Source organism: Apodemus sylvaticus, chromosome 12, assembly GCF_947179515.1.
Source record: "Apodemus sylvaticus chromosome 12, mApoSyl1.1, whole genome shotgun sequence".
Taxonomy (NCBI): domain Eukaryota; kingdom Metazoa; phylum Chordata; class Mammalia; order Rodentia; family Muridae; genus Apodemus; species Apodemus sylvaticus.
In genome coordinates this window covers 38,579,888-38,595,814 of record NC_067483.1, presented here as the reverse complement: position 1 = coordinate 38,595,814, position 15,927 = coordinate 38,579,888, and the positions used below count along the sequence as shown (strand labels likewise).

General features: G+C 52.7%; 1 protein-coding gene across 1 annotated transcript in view; it reads left to right on the top strand.

The window, feature by feature from the left end:
* Positions 1–641: 641 nt before the first annotated feature.
* Positions 642–15,927, top strand: part of Mfsd4a (major facilitator superfamily domain containing 4A) — a 30,492-nt gene continuing 15,206 nt past the window's right edge. Inside the window, exons 1-6 of the mRNA XM_052201001.1 lie at positions 642–920; positions 8,529–8,727; positions 9,626–9,877; positions 13,486–13,651; positions 14,043–14,158; positions 15,115–15,288. Coding sequence (XP_052056961.1) covers positions 691–920; positions 8,529–8,727; positions 9,626–9,877; positions 13,486–13,651; positions 14,043–14,158; positions 15,115–15,288 — 1,137 coding nt within the window. The 5' untranslated portion in view covers positions 642–690. The remainder of the gene's footprint in view (positions 921–8,528; positions 8,728–9,625; positions 9,878–13,485; positions 13,652–14,042; positions 14,159–15,114; positions 15,289–15,927) is intronic.

Sequence of the window (15,927 nt, the reverse complement as noted above, 5' to 3'; positions counted from 1 at the left end):
AAACAGGGCCAGGACCTCCTGCCTTCCATACCTGTGCTGGGACAGGTACAAGGTGATGCCCTCCCACCCCCAAGCATAGAATGGAGAAGACCTACGTTTCTAAGACTGGGGATACTTGCCTAGCATGCTGTAGACCTCGGGGTCAATCTCAGAACCTAAAAGTAAAACAAATGTCCAAGTTTCTGGGAGTGTTTGGGCTTTCTGTTTTTGTTTTTCCAAATGACAATTACTGGACCCCTTGAGATTCCAAATGAAAGCCACAAGAAAACCATGTACAGATAGGACCGCTTTTACTCCCGTAGGGAGTAAGGCGTGGGGGGGGGGGGGTAGAGGGCGGCGCTGGCAAACCCTCGAAGTCCACGCGGAGCAACCCCAGGACCAAGTGATGAGGATTCAGATCGCCAGGCGGAAAGGCTGCGCTGTGTAGGGCGCGAGGAGCCTTTGGCACTAGCTGACGGGTCGCGCTCCCGGGTGGGTTCCAGAGCGGGCCCCCCGGGAATGTGAAGTGAGGCGGGGCGGTCCCCGCGGCGGGACACGTGCGTCCGCGACGCCCCGGACCTCCAGGCGTCCCCGCGCTGGCCGAGGGCGGGGCAGCCGCGCGGCGCTCCCCTCCTCTCCTCTCCTCCCCGCCCGGCCTCCCGTTGGCCGCCGCACTCGGCCCTGGGCTCGCTGCGAGCTGCCGGCCGAGCCATGGGCTGCGAGGGCCGGGTGTCTGAGCTGCTCCGCCGCAACCTACAGCCCACGCTCACCTACTGGAGCGTCTTCTTCAGCTTCGGCCTGTGCATCGCCTTCCTGGGGCCCACGCTGCTGGACCTGCGCTGCCAGACGCACAGCTCGCTGCCCCAGATCTCCTGGGTCTTCTTCTCGCAGCAGCTCTGCCTCCTGCTGGGCAGCGCCCTCGGGGGTGTCTTCAAGAGGACGTGAGTGTCGCGCCCCGCGCGCCCCTCCACATCCCCGCAGCTGTGACCACCTGCCCAGCTGGGCTGGATCTTAGCCCAGGGGCTGCCTCCCTCCCCCACCACAAGCTCTCCCGGAAAACTCTCTCGGGACTGAAGGTGGCATCTGGGTTGTGTATTTGTCTCACTCACCCCCCCCCCCCAGAGAGCTCAGAACCCTATCACCCTCGCTCACCGAGCCCACCGGCCAAGGAGTGATGGAATGTGCAGAGATGCGTAAGACCCTTATTGCTCTGCTCCTCTGAGATTTTGTAGCCCCAGCGCCAGAGGTGGAATTGGCACTGAGGGGAAGACAGTTGGCGGTGCCAGCTCAGGGGACAGTTCTCAGTGACAGGGCTGGCCTGTGGTTTGACTAGGAACCCATTGGTGACCCCACTCATCGTGGGTGCACATCAATTGACACAGCTGATCCCTTTACCTAGATGGTGAGGCTCCTGGGGTCTCCTAGGAGAGACAGGGCACGGCTGTAGCTTTAGTCTGCGGAGGCTGAGCCCAAGTAGAGAAGTGCAGAGCCTCTCATCCATCCTCTGTCTCTGGTACCCAAGATCCCCCTTCTGTATCCCTCCACCTTGTTACTCCTCCCTGGCCTCTGCCAGGACAGAGCACTGGTCTCTCTCCCTGGCACTCAGAATGTTACCTTTTTGGGTGCCCTGCAGAGCCCCATTTTCCTGGTGTAGGAACTCCTCTTAGGATATTTCTAGAAAGGCAGACAGCCTTCAGTCTCTGTACAGCCAGGAATAGACCTAGAACTGAGACCTAGAACTGAGGAATGAATGTTTTGCACACCAGAGGCTGCTGTGTGGTCTTCCTTGTTCTATTTCCTAAAGGAGCAATTATCTGGACTGCAAAGCCACAATTGGGAGGTCTGTTGCAAAACCAGATAGATAGATAGATAGATAGATAGATAGATAGATAGATAGATAGATGATAAAAGACCTGTGTAGAGGCCATTCTGGGACAAAGGGCTCCAGGGCTCAGTCCTCCAGATGTGCAGCTGTAGGAAGATGTAATACAGGTGTCGGTATAAAATGGACCCCAGTCTATGCAATCCAGAGCCTGAGAATTGCACCTCAGCAATTGGAGGGTAACTATTTTCATTTCCCCCACATCCTCTTGCCAGTGCAAGAATTCTCAGAAGCAAGTCTCCTTGTGCCTATCGGCACTTTGTGGGTTTGGGATAGAATCGGATATACAGGGATTCTGAAGATATGGTCAGCTAGAAAATTCATGAAAAGGAGGAGAGAGTGTGTCTGAGTGCCAGAGGAGAGGTTCTGTTGTTGTTGTTTGGGGGTGCTGGGAATGGGACCCAGGTAGGCTCCCCGATGCTGGGCCACGCTCCCAGCCCTCGCATATATGCTATGTTGTGCTCACTTTCCTAGAAGGTTTTAGGAACATATGTAGCTCAAACAGGAAGGAGAATGAGGATCATTATAAGGGACAGGTTGGCAAGCCCACTTTTCTAAAATGGAAAGCAATATTCCCCTAACTAGGGCTGCCTCTCCCTGGCTTTGGACTTCCCTCTAGATCTCTTATCCACCAAGTCTCTGAACAGGCAACAGAGAGCGAATCCTGCAGCAGGAAACCACAACAATGTCAACCACAGTTGACTAATTGCACACTAACCATTGTGCAAAAGGTCTTATATCAACCCACTGGATTTTCACCACAGCCCTGCAAAGTAATGTTGCTATCTCCACTTTATACAGGAGGAAGTGGAGCCACAGAAGGATTAAGAGATTTAGCTAGGGGTGCTAATCCCAACTCTTTGGAGGCTGAGTCAAGAGAATCGTGAGTTGGAGGCCAGCCTGGGCTACATAGCAAGACCCTATCTCAAGCAGTCAAAAAGGAAGAAAAAGAAAGGCGGGAAGGAGGATGGGGAGGCACTTTGTCTGAATGTGGGCATTTGACTATAGTCCCTGATATCTTGGCAGTGCCTCCTGCCTTATGTATGTCAACAGCTGCTCTACAGATGAGCTTCCTCCAGGAGATGGAGACCCTGTGGGTCTTCATGGGCTGAGTATTCGTGAGCTCTGGCAGTGCCTGGGAAGGCAGTATGAGCCCCCTGGCCTCGGGTTGGGATCTTCCCGAGCTGGGTAGGGCTCCTAATGGTTCAAATTTAAATTCTGAGCTTTAGCACTCACAGCTTCAAGACAAAATGTCACCAAGAACGTTTTTGTTTGATGAAGAGCAAAGCAGGGTTCTAGTGGGAAAGAGAGGAAGTCCCTTAGTGTTAGCAAGGGCATCACCCACCTGGTTAACTCTGGGCTATCTCCCCACCCCCACTCCCAAAGTGACCAGAAGCTCTGCCAGCCCTGACTTGGCCTATAATGAGTGTAGCACAGCCTCGCCTGTCTCTGTTGAAATGCTAATGTCTCTGCAAGGAAGTGCTTTACAGCTTAAGTGATTACCAGTCAGTGTGCCAGGCTGGCACTGAGGATAGGGGATTGCCTTAACAAATCTCAAGGACCAGCTGTATAGAGTCGGTGTGGGAGTGACACACCAGACTGCCTTACTTCAGAGTTCTGCTTAAGTGCTATCTACTGCTTAGCCTAATCTGAGAGCTCTGGCCCACAGGGGCCTTCTAGAGACCTCCATAGGGCGGAGCATTGGAGTAAGTCCTCAGGGCAACATCAGTCTTCCTTCCCTACTCCTAGCAGAGACAAAGACCTTTAAAGCAGGCCATCTGCAGGCCCAGCAAGAGGAAGGGCGGCCACAAGAGCCTGAACTAGAGCCTCCCTTGGAAAAAATCTTGTTGAGCACAAAGAGGAAACCTAGAGAAGAGACTTAGAAAGTCACCTGGTTGGCAGGGTGGCTGGGCTTGTGGTTTATAAAAGAGGTAATAGGTATCTAGACAAAAGGTTAGGGGTTTTGTTGTTTTCTTTTTCCTGGTTTTGTGGGACCTGTCTAACCACCCAGGGCAGCTGGGAACCCCCTTATCTCAGGGACATCAGTAGATACATGATTTGAGATCTTCTCCAAAGACTCCCAGCCTCTCCATAGCTGCTCCCCCATACTAAGTGGTTTCGGGCTTCTTGATATCTACATTTGCCAATTGACACCTTCCTTATCCTTTTAAGTCGAATTCCTTATCTTCAAATCCCATGCTGCCTGGACTCAGCTAAGAATGTCTCCCCTGCAAACCCTTGTAGCAAACTGAGTCTTCATACCCTCCCTCATAGCCTGCTCCGCAGTCCGGTTGCATCTCACTGGGCCCTTGTGGTCCCTGGAACACAGCACTGACAGTTCTCCTCCCTGGACTGGGCTCTGATTGGCCTCACTTCTGGACAGCCTCTGTTTATCCCTTCATCAGCTTGTCCATCTTGCAGCATGCTATGAACCTTGTTAGAAACATGTTACATGTGCCAGAGTCCTAAAGGGAATTCAGCACTAGACAGGCTCTTATTTAAAAATTTCTCAAAACCAGGCATAGTGGTGTATGACTCTACAATCATTGGGAAATGGAGGCAGGAGGATCAGGAATTCAGAGTTATCCTCCGCTACATAAAGAGTTTGAGACCAGCCTGGACCAATTGAGAATTTGCCCCCAGCAAATATGCCCAAGGGAAGTGAAAACATTTGTCCACGCAAAAATGTGTCCATGGATGTTCACGGCAACATTGCTCATAATAAATAGGTGGAAATAAGGTATACTTTCATAAGCAGATGGCCAGGGAAATAAAATATGGCATGAATAAAGGGTTAGGCAGCCTACGGAGCCATCCTTACAGGGTGTCTCATTCAGCCAAAGCGCTGGGCAGGAACCAGCCGGTAATGAAAGGCCACACAGGCAGGGTATGAGACCGTTCACATGAGCTGTCCAGTACACAGGATCTGGAGTGGAAAAAAACAAAAAAGCCTCATTGTAAGTGGTAAGAAGCAGCACACTGTAAGGGGTGACTGATGGATATAGGGTTTCTCTCTGAGGTGACAGAAATGCTTCAAATTTAAGCTGGATACAGCAATACATGCCCATGATCCCAGCACTTGGAAGGGTGGTTAGGCAAGGCAGGGAGCTGTTAGGCAGGAGGATTGTGAGTTCTAGACAAGCCTAGACTATATAATGAGACCCTAGCTCACAAAAACAAATACACAAACCTCCATGCTTAAACTATGGTAATGGACTCACTACTCCCAATATGAGAATGAGTTGCACAGTTAAATAGTTGGATTTGACAGCACAGAGACCGTGTATCAAAGTTCTAATTGTAAAACATCTCAGAACTCAGCCCGCGAATTAATTGATTCATTCAACAAATGCTTCTTAAGCCATACGCTGATTCAGGGGTGAGGTCCCTTGCTCTTGCCAAGTAACCATTCTGGAGGGCAGTGTGTGACAGTGAAATAGGATAGGGACAGAGAGGGCAGAGCTGAGTTAAGGTGCGCTGGGGAGGTGACATTAGGGACTGGTTCCTGAGGAACAGGTCAGGCATGTCAGGAAGTAGGGGAGAGGTGTTCTAGGCAGACAGGCCTCAGGTTGGATGCATGGTACTTCTCACAGGCCTAGCACCCACTGAGCCGTTGAGGAAGGTGCAGCCACATCTGGGGTCAAACAGGCAATCCTGCCTCCCCAACATGGGACCGTAAACAGACCAAAGCATCGTCATGGAGGCCTGAGGTGACTGAGTTATAGGGAACCTTCCTTGTCTCCACTGACTGAGAGAAAATTGCTCACTGATCCTATTTCCCGGAAGGGTGGGCTCTCTGTCCCCTTGAAGTTGTTAGGGGGCTGACTGTGACTTCCTCCATTCCGTCCTCTAGTCCTTTCCACAAGAAAGGTGAGGTCCTGTCATCCCTGCCATGGAGATGGGGTTCTTGAGGAGAATATGCTATCCCAGACCCAGGCAGCGTGGAGTCGGGCCTCAGCAGCATTCTCCCCATCTGGGGGCAGAGGCAGGAGTAGGCTCTGCCTCTATGGAGTCATTCGGCCCTGCCTCTCTTCACAGAACCAGGAAACCAAGAACAGGTGCCCAAGGCACCGACACCCCAAGGTGGTCACATGTGTACCTGGCAACCCTTGCTGAGAGGGGGTTAGCAGCCTTCTCAAGGTCACATAGCCAAAGCCGCCCAGCAGGCAACGCCACCATAGTCACAGCCAGCCTGAGGGAGGACGCTGGTCCCTCCTCTCCGCTCACATTTACAACTCCGAGTGGAGTCATTAATCAGTAACTTGACCATTTATCGGGCTTGCTGGCAAGTTTCTTAAGCCTTGGAGGAAAGAGATGCCTTTAACTGACCCAAATTCACATCTGAGTTCCAGCAGAGGACAGGCCAGTGGCACTCAACTGGTCTCTGCCTCACCTGGGAGTCAAGACCCTGGGCTCAGTTATATAGCACTGTCTTCCTCAGTTTCCTGATCTTTAAAGTGAGATCTCTCAGGTCCTTGCTGCTGTTACTCTAGCTGTGCCACTGTGTGGGACCAGGAAGGAGGTGGGTCCCTGGTACATTCCTGCATCACTCCAGAGCTCGCACTAAGCATATGACAGCAGGAACAGAGATAGGTGGGGAGAAACCTAGAGTTGGCGCTGGTCCACGCCCTCTTCTTGCGGCCGCATATCCTGGGACCTCCTCCTAGCCTGGGTTCACTCATAGGTCAAATGGGCAGAAGCCTCAAATCCACCTTGCAGTATTCTCAGATGTACTAAGTCTATGGCACCAAACAAACTCCAGTGGCTTTCACGCACACAGTAACACAACCACTACCCGTCCTTTCCTTCCCCTACCTCCCTGTGGTTTCTTCCTGTCACAGATTGCCTGGTCTTAGGTCCCATCCCTCAGGATTTTGCTGCAAACCTGAGTACACTGAACCACTTCCACACAAGCCCCAGCCCCAGGGTGCCTGCTAGACACCACACACACACACACACACACACACACACACACACACACGAGAGAGAGAGAGAGAGAGAGAGAGAGAGAGAGAGGCCTACAGTCTCCCACTGAGCCTCTCTCTCCCACCTCAGGCCCAATTGTTTGGTTTCTTTTGTATTTTTGATAAATGGTCTTGCTATGGTAACCCAGGCTGATGCTGATCGATCTCTCCATCTTCCTCCTTCTGTCTCCTAAGTGCTGGGATAATAGGTATATGTAATGTATTAGTTCCTTGGAGAGCCTTTGAACTTGACTTGGTGAGGGAGGTGGTGGTAGTGGGTTGTGAAGGACACACAGAAGTGCCTTGTGCCATCCCTGATGTTGGTCTTTACGAGGTTGCCTGTCTGTCTTATACTAGGAGGGGGACAGAGAGAGTGGAAAGGGGAGGCCTACTGTCCTCACCTGGATAGGTGTCCCTTCTGTACTAGGTCCAGAGGAGGAGGCAAATGAAGTGTGGTACCACAAGGCAGGAAGCAGAAACTCAAGCAAGCACCGCAGGACGACAGCTGGGTAGTCAGGCTGGGGACTGTCAGAACAGGACCCGAGGGAGAGCCGCAAGCCTCCCTTACCAGTCTGTCTCCGATGAACAGACCACCCAAATTACAGCCACTTTCCCTCCATCCTCCTGAAGCCAGTCTACCCCAGGCTCCAAGAGGGAACAGACAGGGGTCATGAGCAGTAATCTCCCCCCACCAGATCAGCCTGGAAATGAGAAAAAATGACAAAATAACGAACTACCGCTCCCAACAGAACTCTTCTGATAAAGGCTTTAATCAGATACAAGGAGAAGGGATGGCAGTGTGCCAAGGAGATCAGAGTCAAGTGCTGACCAAAGACGGCTTGCTACATCTCTGGGGACCGCCCCCCTTCCCTTCCAGTGTTCTGGAACCTCGGGGGTCAGCTTGCCCCACCTTTCCCTTTTCATAATCTGAGGACGTTCTTCCATAACCTCCAGAACCTTCTTGCTGCCCAATTCTGCCCCCAACACAGACCGTTAGCCTGTAGACCGGTCCTAAAACACACAGGTCTTAGATCCTGTCTCTGAGCATTTGGTATCAGGCAGAATTCCCCACCAAGAGGACCTTGACATCAATCTGTCATGGGGACAGCCCTCAGCATGCCTGGAGAGGGCTGTTCTGATGTCTGTCTGAACTGGGAACTCTCAGACTGGTCTTAGTAGGAGTAGCCCCTGACCTGTGTCCTTAAAGAGGAGGCACTAAATTAACCAAATTCTGTGCTGTGGCTTTGGCCCTGGCAGCCTGGTCTTGCCTGGGAGCACAACTCTTGTCAGTTCCGGTGTGAAAAGCACATGTGGCTTACCTGACCCTCTACCCTTACCCAGCTGAGGACTGCCAGGCTCAGGCTCATCCTGGGTTTCAACCTTTATTTGTAGATGTATGGTACCGTTCTCTTGAGATGCTCAAAATAGCCTCCCCAAGAGGGACAGGAATATTATTGCATACATTTGCTTAGAGAGAATGAGGCTTAAACAACAGAACATGATAGTTGGCCTTTGTGGGCTCCAGTGTGGCATCTGGTGTACTCACGGCAGCCGTGAGAAACCATTGCTGTACTTAGGACCAGGGCCTACTCATCCACCTGCTTACAACCCCACAGCTTATGGTGGCAGAGCAGTGTCAAGGAGGAGGGGCCTTCCAGGAAGGCTCTGGGCTCCTCCACTAACTCCAGCTCTCCCCTGCCCAGCCTGGCCCAGTCGTTATGGGCCCTCTTCACCTCGACCCTGGTCATCTCTCTGGTGTTTGCTGTCATCCCCTTCTGCCATGACGTCAAGGTATTGGCTTCAGTCATAGCGCTGGCTGGCCTTGCCATGGGCTGCATTGACACCGTGGCCAACATGCAGTTGGTGAGGATATACCAGAAGGACTCAGCCTTCTTCCTTCAGGTGAGCCACACAGCGGGAGGCTGGGTAGTGGGCCAAGTGCAGGGAGCTCCCCAGACCCTCCCCAGCCCGTCCTGATCACTTACTAGCTGGGCCATACACCATCAGTAACCCAATGCCCGGGTTTGGGTTTCCTCACCTCTCCAGGGGTGATCTCTGCCTGCTTTGCTGCCTCTCCCAGGAACCCCGGTGTTAACAAAAGTTCTTTAACCAGGAGAGGCATTGGGGCTGAGGGCAGGCTTGATATCTGTCTGTTCTCCCATCTCTTGTCTCTTCTCTTTCCTTTCAGTCACATAGTGTGTGCTACCAGGTACTTCACAAAGCAAGTTAATGAAGGAGAGTTTGTTTTGGCTCGAAGTTCAGGGAAATACAGTCCACAATGATGGGGAAGGAACGGTATCAGGAGTGGCTCAGTCCACCAATCAGAAAGCCAGGGTTTGCCTGGCTGTTTTATTTCTCTATTTTAGTAAGTCTCGGGCCTTGGGATGGTCCCACCCATATTTGGACTGGGTCTTCCCTCATTAGTTAAGTTTCCGTAGAAATGTCCTCACAGACACACCCAGCGGGGTGCTTTCTTGGTGCCATGGATGTTTCTTAATCCAATCAAGATGATGAAATTGACCACCATGACAGGAGACAGCCCCAGTGGGAATTAAGGTTGGGGAAATAAAAGAGAGGATTAGCCACGGTCACTCCAGTTATCCCAGGCATCAAGGGTGGTTGGTGAGAGAGGACTTTCCTTGACATTCTTCCTTCTCTCCCCTGCTTCCTGAGTCCTCCTCCTAACTCTAGGGCCAGGCAGGGACTCCTGGGTGGGATATAATGGAAAGGGGAGGGGAGGTGGTACGCTCTGGATGCAAGTCCTGAGCCAGGCTGAGCAGTGCCCGTCCCCTCCACCCAGGTCCTTCATTTCTTCGTGGGCCTTGGTGCTCTGCTGAGCCCCCTGATCGCTGATCCCTTCCTGTCAGAGGCCAACTGCTTTCCTGCTAATGACACAGCCAATGCCACCTCCAGAAGCCATCTATCCCGGGTCCTGAGCCAACATCACGCAGCAGCCCTGCCTTGGATAAACCAGACGACCCTCAGGCCACCCCCAAAGGATGTGACCGAGAACCACGTGTCCTATGCTTTCTGGATCATGGCTCTCATCAACGTGAGTGTCGTTGGTGCAGCTGGGGTAGGGAGCTGGGGGTGGGGACAGTGCCTGCCACCCAGCCCACCCCAATAGCACAGAATCTTCAGACTCAAGGAACTTGCCAGGGTCTGCTGTGTGCAGGCAGGAGGGAGAAATGGCCTGTAGGAATCATCTCAAAAGTCCCTCACTGTGACTCTGTGTTAGCAGTTCTCAAGAAACAAAGGCGGTGGCCATATTTACACAGTGAAAATCAGGTGTCAGCTTCCAAGTTCTCTGAGGCCTTGTAGAAAAACAGACCTTTTCCTCCAGGGCCAAGAGCCCAAGGAAGGTAGCAGCTTCTCTAGGGTACTTCATCACTGCTGGAGATGAGTGGCTCAGGGGTGAAGCCTGCTCCTTGGGTCCCTGCTTCCTTGGACGGATAAGCCTGTCAGCTGTGGTAGAAACAGCAGAGAGACTGTCCTAGTTTAGATCTGTAACCATAATAAAACACTTGCCGGGCGGTGGTGGCACATGCCTGTAATCCCAGCACTTGGGAGGCAGAGACAGGAGGACTTCTGAGTTCGAGGACAGCCTGGTCTACAGGGTGAGTTCCAGGACAGCTAGGGCTATACAGAGAAACCCTGTCTCGAAAAAAACAAAAGCAAAAAAACCCCAAACAAACAAACAAACAAACAAACAAAAACACTCACCAAAAACAACTTGAGGGAGAAAAGGTTTATTCCAGCTTACACTTTAGAATCCATCACTGAGGGAAACTGAAGCAGAGGTCAGGGAGGACCACTGCTGACTGCCTCGCTTCCCGTGGCTTATCCAACTTGCTTTCTTAAACAGCCCCAGACTACCTGTTCTACCTGTGGTCTTACCATTACCTGTGGGTGACACTACCCACATCCACCATCAGTGAAGAAAATGCCCCACAGACACGCTCTCAGGCCAATCTCATGGGGGCATTGTTTCAGTTTAGGTTCCCTGTTTCCAGGTGACACAAGTTTGTGTCACGTTAACAAGAAACCAACAGGGCAGAGGCCACTGGCTCTGACCAGCTTGGATCCTCCCGCCCCCTTTGTGCACCTGACCAAGTCAGCACTGACTCCAGCTTCTACCTAGAAACCTCCAGGGCTCTGTAACTCAAGAGAATCCCATGTTAACGTAGGTGAAACAGAGGGGAGTCTGGGAACCCCCTTACCCACGAGGCTTGGGAGTAACAGCCTGGACCATCTTAAGTGCCTCCTCCTGGCTCTGACCCATCAGGGGGCTGGAAGTGAGAATATTCCAGGCGGCCAATGGCCCAGCTGTGGGACAGAGGGTCTGTGAGGAGCTCGTTACGTTGGCCCTCGGCCTCCCCGCAGTGGGCCTACCTGGTCCTCCAGAGGCAGTTGGCTACTATGAGGAATATATATAGTACTGAAAGGGTCCTAAGCCCCCTCCATAGTTGTATTAGGCATGCATAGTTGTATTAGGTGTCACACCTCCCTGAGGTCCTGATAAGGACCTAGAGAGAGGCCAAGTCTCAGCAGAGGCCCACCACCTCCAGCCCCATCATTTTGGATCAAGGCAGCTTTGAACCTGGGTCCTCCTAAGGGGTCCATGCTAAGGAAAAGATCCCAGCTATAAGACCTCAATGCTAGGACCCTGCAGGCAGGAAGCTGTGCCTAGGTCCAGAGTCTGCTCTCCCCACTAAGGTACAGACTAGAGGGGCTGTTTGCTACAAAATTCCTGGGACTTGCCTCATTTGTTTGTGTCTGAACATAAGTAGCCCACCACTGAAGGAACACAGCGGGGAGTGCGGTCACTTCCTTAAGATCACACACGCACACACACCTACCTGGCATTGGCTGGCATTCAGGGTGGCACTGGTGTCCCTGAATGGGATTCCTATAAAGGCTGGGTGTTCCTGCCAGCATGCCAGCCAATCTGCTGTGAAGCCTCTCCCTTCACCCACCTCCCTGGAAAGGCCTCCTGAGTGCCAGGCCTCCAGTTAGCTGCTTCCCCCTTGGCCTTCCCTCAGGCTTTCTATCACTGAAGCCTCTGTGTTTGCTTCCTGTTCCCCCAGTTACTGGAGGAAGGGCTGCGTCTTCCCCGCTAAGGTTAGACACCCCGCCCCCTTGTGTGGCATTACAGCTACCAAGGGCTGTTTGAACTTGACTCAGTAGTTGTAAACCGAGAGATGGGGCACACTGTGTTCCCCAGACTGATCTTATGCTCTCGTCTTTCGAGTAGCTGAGACTCTAGGTATGTGGCACCACACCTGACTGTGACCTTGACTGGCTTTGAGTGTGGAAAAGGGCTCTCTCATGACCACCACAGGGAGGTGTCATCTCGGGGTTGGGCGGCTCTTGGCCTTCGGGCTGGTGTGAGCAGCTTTCCTAGGGGTTTCTAGGAGCTCTGTCAGCGCAGTGTACTGCCAGGTGGGGTGTCTGCTTGGCTTTCATTCCTGCCTGGCCCATTTATGACCACACTTGAGCACTTCCGGAACTTTCTGGTGGCTCACTACTCTTCTGCGCCTTTCTAAGCAAAGGAGGCAGGTCACAGCCCAAGCAGGAAGGACAGCCGTTCGACCTGACAAAGGGCTTCCTGGCAGTGGAGGCGGGTAGACCTGGGCAGGGATACCTGAGGGAGGCAGTGACTGCTTTCTCCAGGCAACCTCCGAAGTGGGAGGAGTCTCCTGTTGGTCTAGGGAGCACTGTTGGGACTGAGTGGCTCAGTGTGAAGAACAGAGAACTGGGCAGGGGGAGGGGGAATAGGTGCTACCCCGTGCCTGAGTTTTCTAGCTTAGTCACCAAGCTCCTAACAGAGCTCAGTGCCCTCCAAGGATAAACCACCATCACTTCAGCGGCTCAGAGGCAGGAACATGCAGGCCAGAATGAACGTCAGTGCTGCACTCTCTGAGTGTCCAGTTCACCTTCCGGGTCTCTTCCAGTTCTAACTGTGTTGTCGTATAAGAACTTGGAACCCCATTTGCCCTATCTGGAAAATACGATTAAAATCTTTTCAGGATCTTTTTTTCCACACCTTGGTAGTACTAGAGATAAAATCCGGAGCCTTGTACTTGGTAGGCAATATCCACTGAACCACATCCTCTGCCTCCTGATTGCATTTTCAAAAATTATAGGAGACGTATGAGTATTGTGTTTGCATGTAAAATGTACCTTGTGTACGTGTGGTGACCACGTAGGTCAGAAAAGGATGCTGGATCCCCTGGAACTAGAATTGCAGACAGTTGCAAAGCACCACGTGGGTGGTGGGGACTGAACCCAGGTCCTCTGTGAGAAGAGTAAGTGCTCTTTACCGCTGAGCCATCTTTCCAGGCCCCCACCCCCAATCACATTCATAGAGCTGGGACAGACAAAAACAAGAGACACTGTGTTACAGCAGTGCTGGGAACAAGAGTGTTAGCAGCCAGTCACCCAGCACCTGGCCCGAGCAGCAGAAGACCCTTGTGAGTGCAGGCTTTGAAAGGCTTTTCTATCTTCTGTGGGGAATGGGTGTGGCCAGGGCCAGCAATGTTCACACCAAGCTCATGGGCTGGCAAAGGCTCTTCGGCTAGGTGGGCACCTCGGACCGTGAGCCTGCAGCATGGACCAAATGTAGCAGGCCAGGCCTTCCTGACCCTCTACTCCTCTCAGCTCCCAGTGCCCCTGGCTGTTCTGTTCCTACTGTCCAAGGAGAGGCTGCTGACCTGCACCCAGAGGAAGCCACTGCTCCTGTCTGCAGACGAGCTTGCGCTGGAGACCCGGCCTGCTGAAAAGGAAGACACCTCCTCGCTTGCCCCCAAGTTTCAGCCACACCCAGGTGCGGGCTCTTGTAATCTATTCTGGCTGCCCTAGTGACCCCATATCTAGAAGATGAACCTAGACCCCAGGGTTAGGGGTCAGAAACAATCTTTGGTCCTGGCAGTCTCTGCAGTAAGTGATGGAACCAGCTGACGGAAAGATTGAAACGGGCAGAGAGCCTCCGCCCTGCCCACTCTTCCCGAGTTACCCTCCAGGGGGTGGTCACTTGATCTCTGTGACCCTTAGTTCCACCAGAAGTGGGCAAAGAACAGTGGCTGCTCCTCACAGGTGCCTGGAAGGTAGAGGAGGTGAAGGCGCCACGCAGCCCGTGCTGGGACTGTCCTGACTGGGTGAGCAGAGGGCAGAGAGCAGAGGTTGATTCGGCCCTGGCCGTTCTGTGCCTCCTTCAGGGCAGGAGGACCTGTTCAGCTGCTGCCAGAGGAAGAACTTCCGGGGAGCCCCATGCTCTTTCTTCGCCATCCACATCACGGCCGCTCTGGTCCTGTTCATGACAGACGGGATGATGGTGAGCCTTCCTCCGGAGGCATGCTCTACTGAGCGGCCTCTCTGCTGTTTGTTACCCAAGTCTGGAATGGCAAGGAGAGAGGCACATGGAGGTCCGCAGGACTTCACCTGCAAAGCGATGAACCAGCGTCCTGCCCATCCCCCACAGGGCTCACAGCCCTGGACCCAGGACTCCCCTGTCCTTGCCCTTCATTTTATTAATTCTAGAAAGGGATCTGTCTGCTGTCTTGTTCCCAATTCTACATGAGCTAAGATTTTTCAGTTTCGGTGGCTTTGCTTTTGTTTGGGTCAGAATGGAATATAGCCTAGGCTAGCTTTGAATTCTTTGTCCTTCTCCCAAATGCACCATACGGGGCTGTGACCCACATTTTTGAAAGCTTGCAGCCCTGCTCCCTATAAGAGGACACACCCTGCGAACTCTGGGGCACTCGGTTTCTTGGCATGTGTCCCAAATGGGGCTTCATGAGCTAATGTCATAAACAAGCCACACTCCAGGCCAGGTGTCCATTCAGTGGGTGGCCGCTGTGACTCTTTTTAGTGCCCTTTTCCGAAGTCTCCTAACTTAGGGCAGTCTTGTATGGCTGAGTGACTGACTGCTGAAGGAGGGACACTCCTAAGAGAAGGCTCTATTCACACGGCCCAGCTCACAGCAGACCTGGTTCGCTTGATCCCCTCAAGGGTGAATATGGACCTGTTTCCTCTCTTTCCTTCATCTGTGAAGTAAGAGGTTAAGCCCCCTTCCTTCCTGTCTGCTCAGGCCCTGTGGGGATTCCCACGGGGACCCGTGACATCCCAGGTGCTGCTGTGGCAGCCATTCTGTCCTCAGCTTGGGAGTGAGTGCACCATATGATCTTAGCTCCTGGGGCATCTTGGGCTGAGGCACTAGTGACAGGGCCAGTTGGCCACGGCTGGGGCATGAGGGTTCTGAGTAAGGCTTGCTCTCCCCACTCTCCACAGGGGGCTTATTCGGCCTTTGTGTACAGCTACGCTGTGGAGAAGCCGCTCTCTATTGGACACAAGTCAGCTGGCTACCTCCCTAGCCTCTTCTGGGGTTTCATCACTCTGGGCCGGTTCATCTCCATCCCAGTCTCCTCAAGAATGAGGCCAGCCACCATGGTGTTCATCAATGTGGTAAGTGGATGAGTGGCCTCCTTTCCCTTCTTAGAAACACAGAATCTGTCTCTTTGGGCCTTACCACTGCCCAAGATGTTTGTTCAGGACCGTATTCTGCCAGAGTAGGAAGGAGGCAGAAATGGAGTGGTAGGACACTAGCACAGGCAAGATGGAGACCAAGGATGAGGCGCCTGCTCGTGTAGCCTTGGAAAGGTCCCTTCCCCGTCTGGGCCTTTGATTTTACATCTTCAAAGCTTGACCAGAAGGGACCATGGGTGATCACTATGGAGTGGAAAGCAGACCCCAGCTGACATCTGCAAGGATTAGGAGGGATGGAGGTCTCAGCCTTGGTCCTCCTGCCTTTCTCAAAGCACCCAGCTGTTTGGAGCCTTGTGCCAGCAGAGCAAGGTGCTGGAGTCAGTGCATCTCTCTCCAAGAGATGTTTAGATGGCCAGACTAGCCAGGCAAAGGAACTGGCTTGGCTGGGAGCAGGTTCTGGGTCAAGCATGGATTAAGATCTGTGTCCGATATTGTCTATGTCACTGGGACAAAGGACTCCATAGTGCAGAATCCCTTCAGTACATTCAATTTGACCTCCTACGAAAGCTTGGTTCACTTCTGTGACATACCTGTCAGTGTGTGTTTAAATACCTCCAG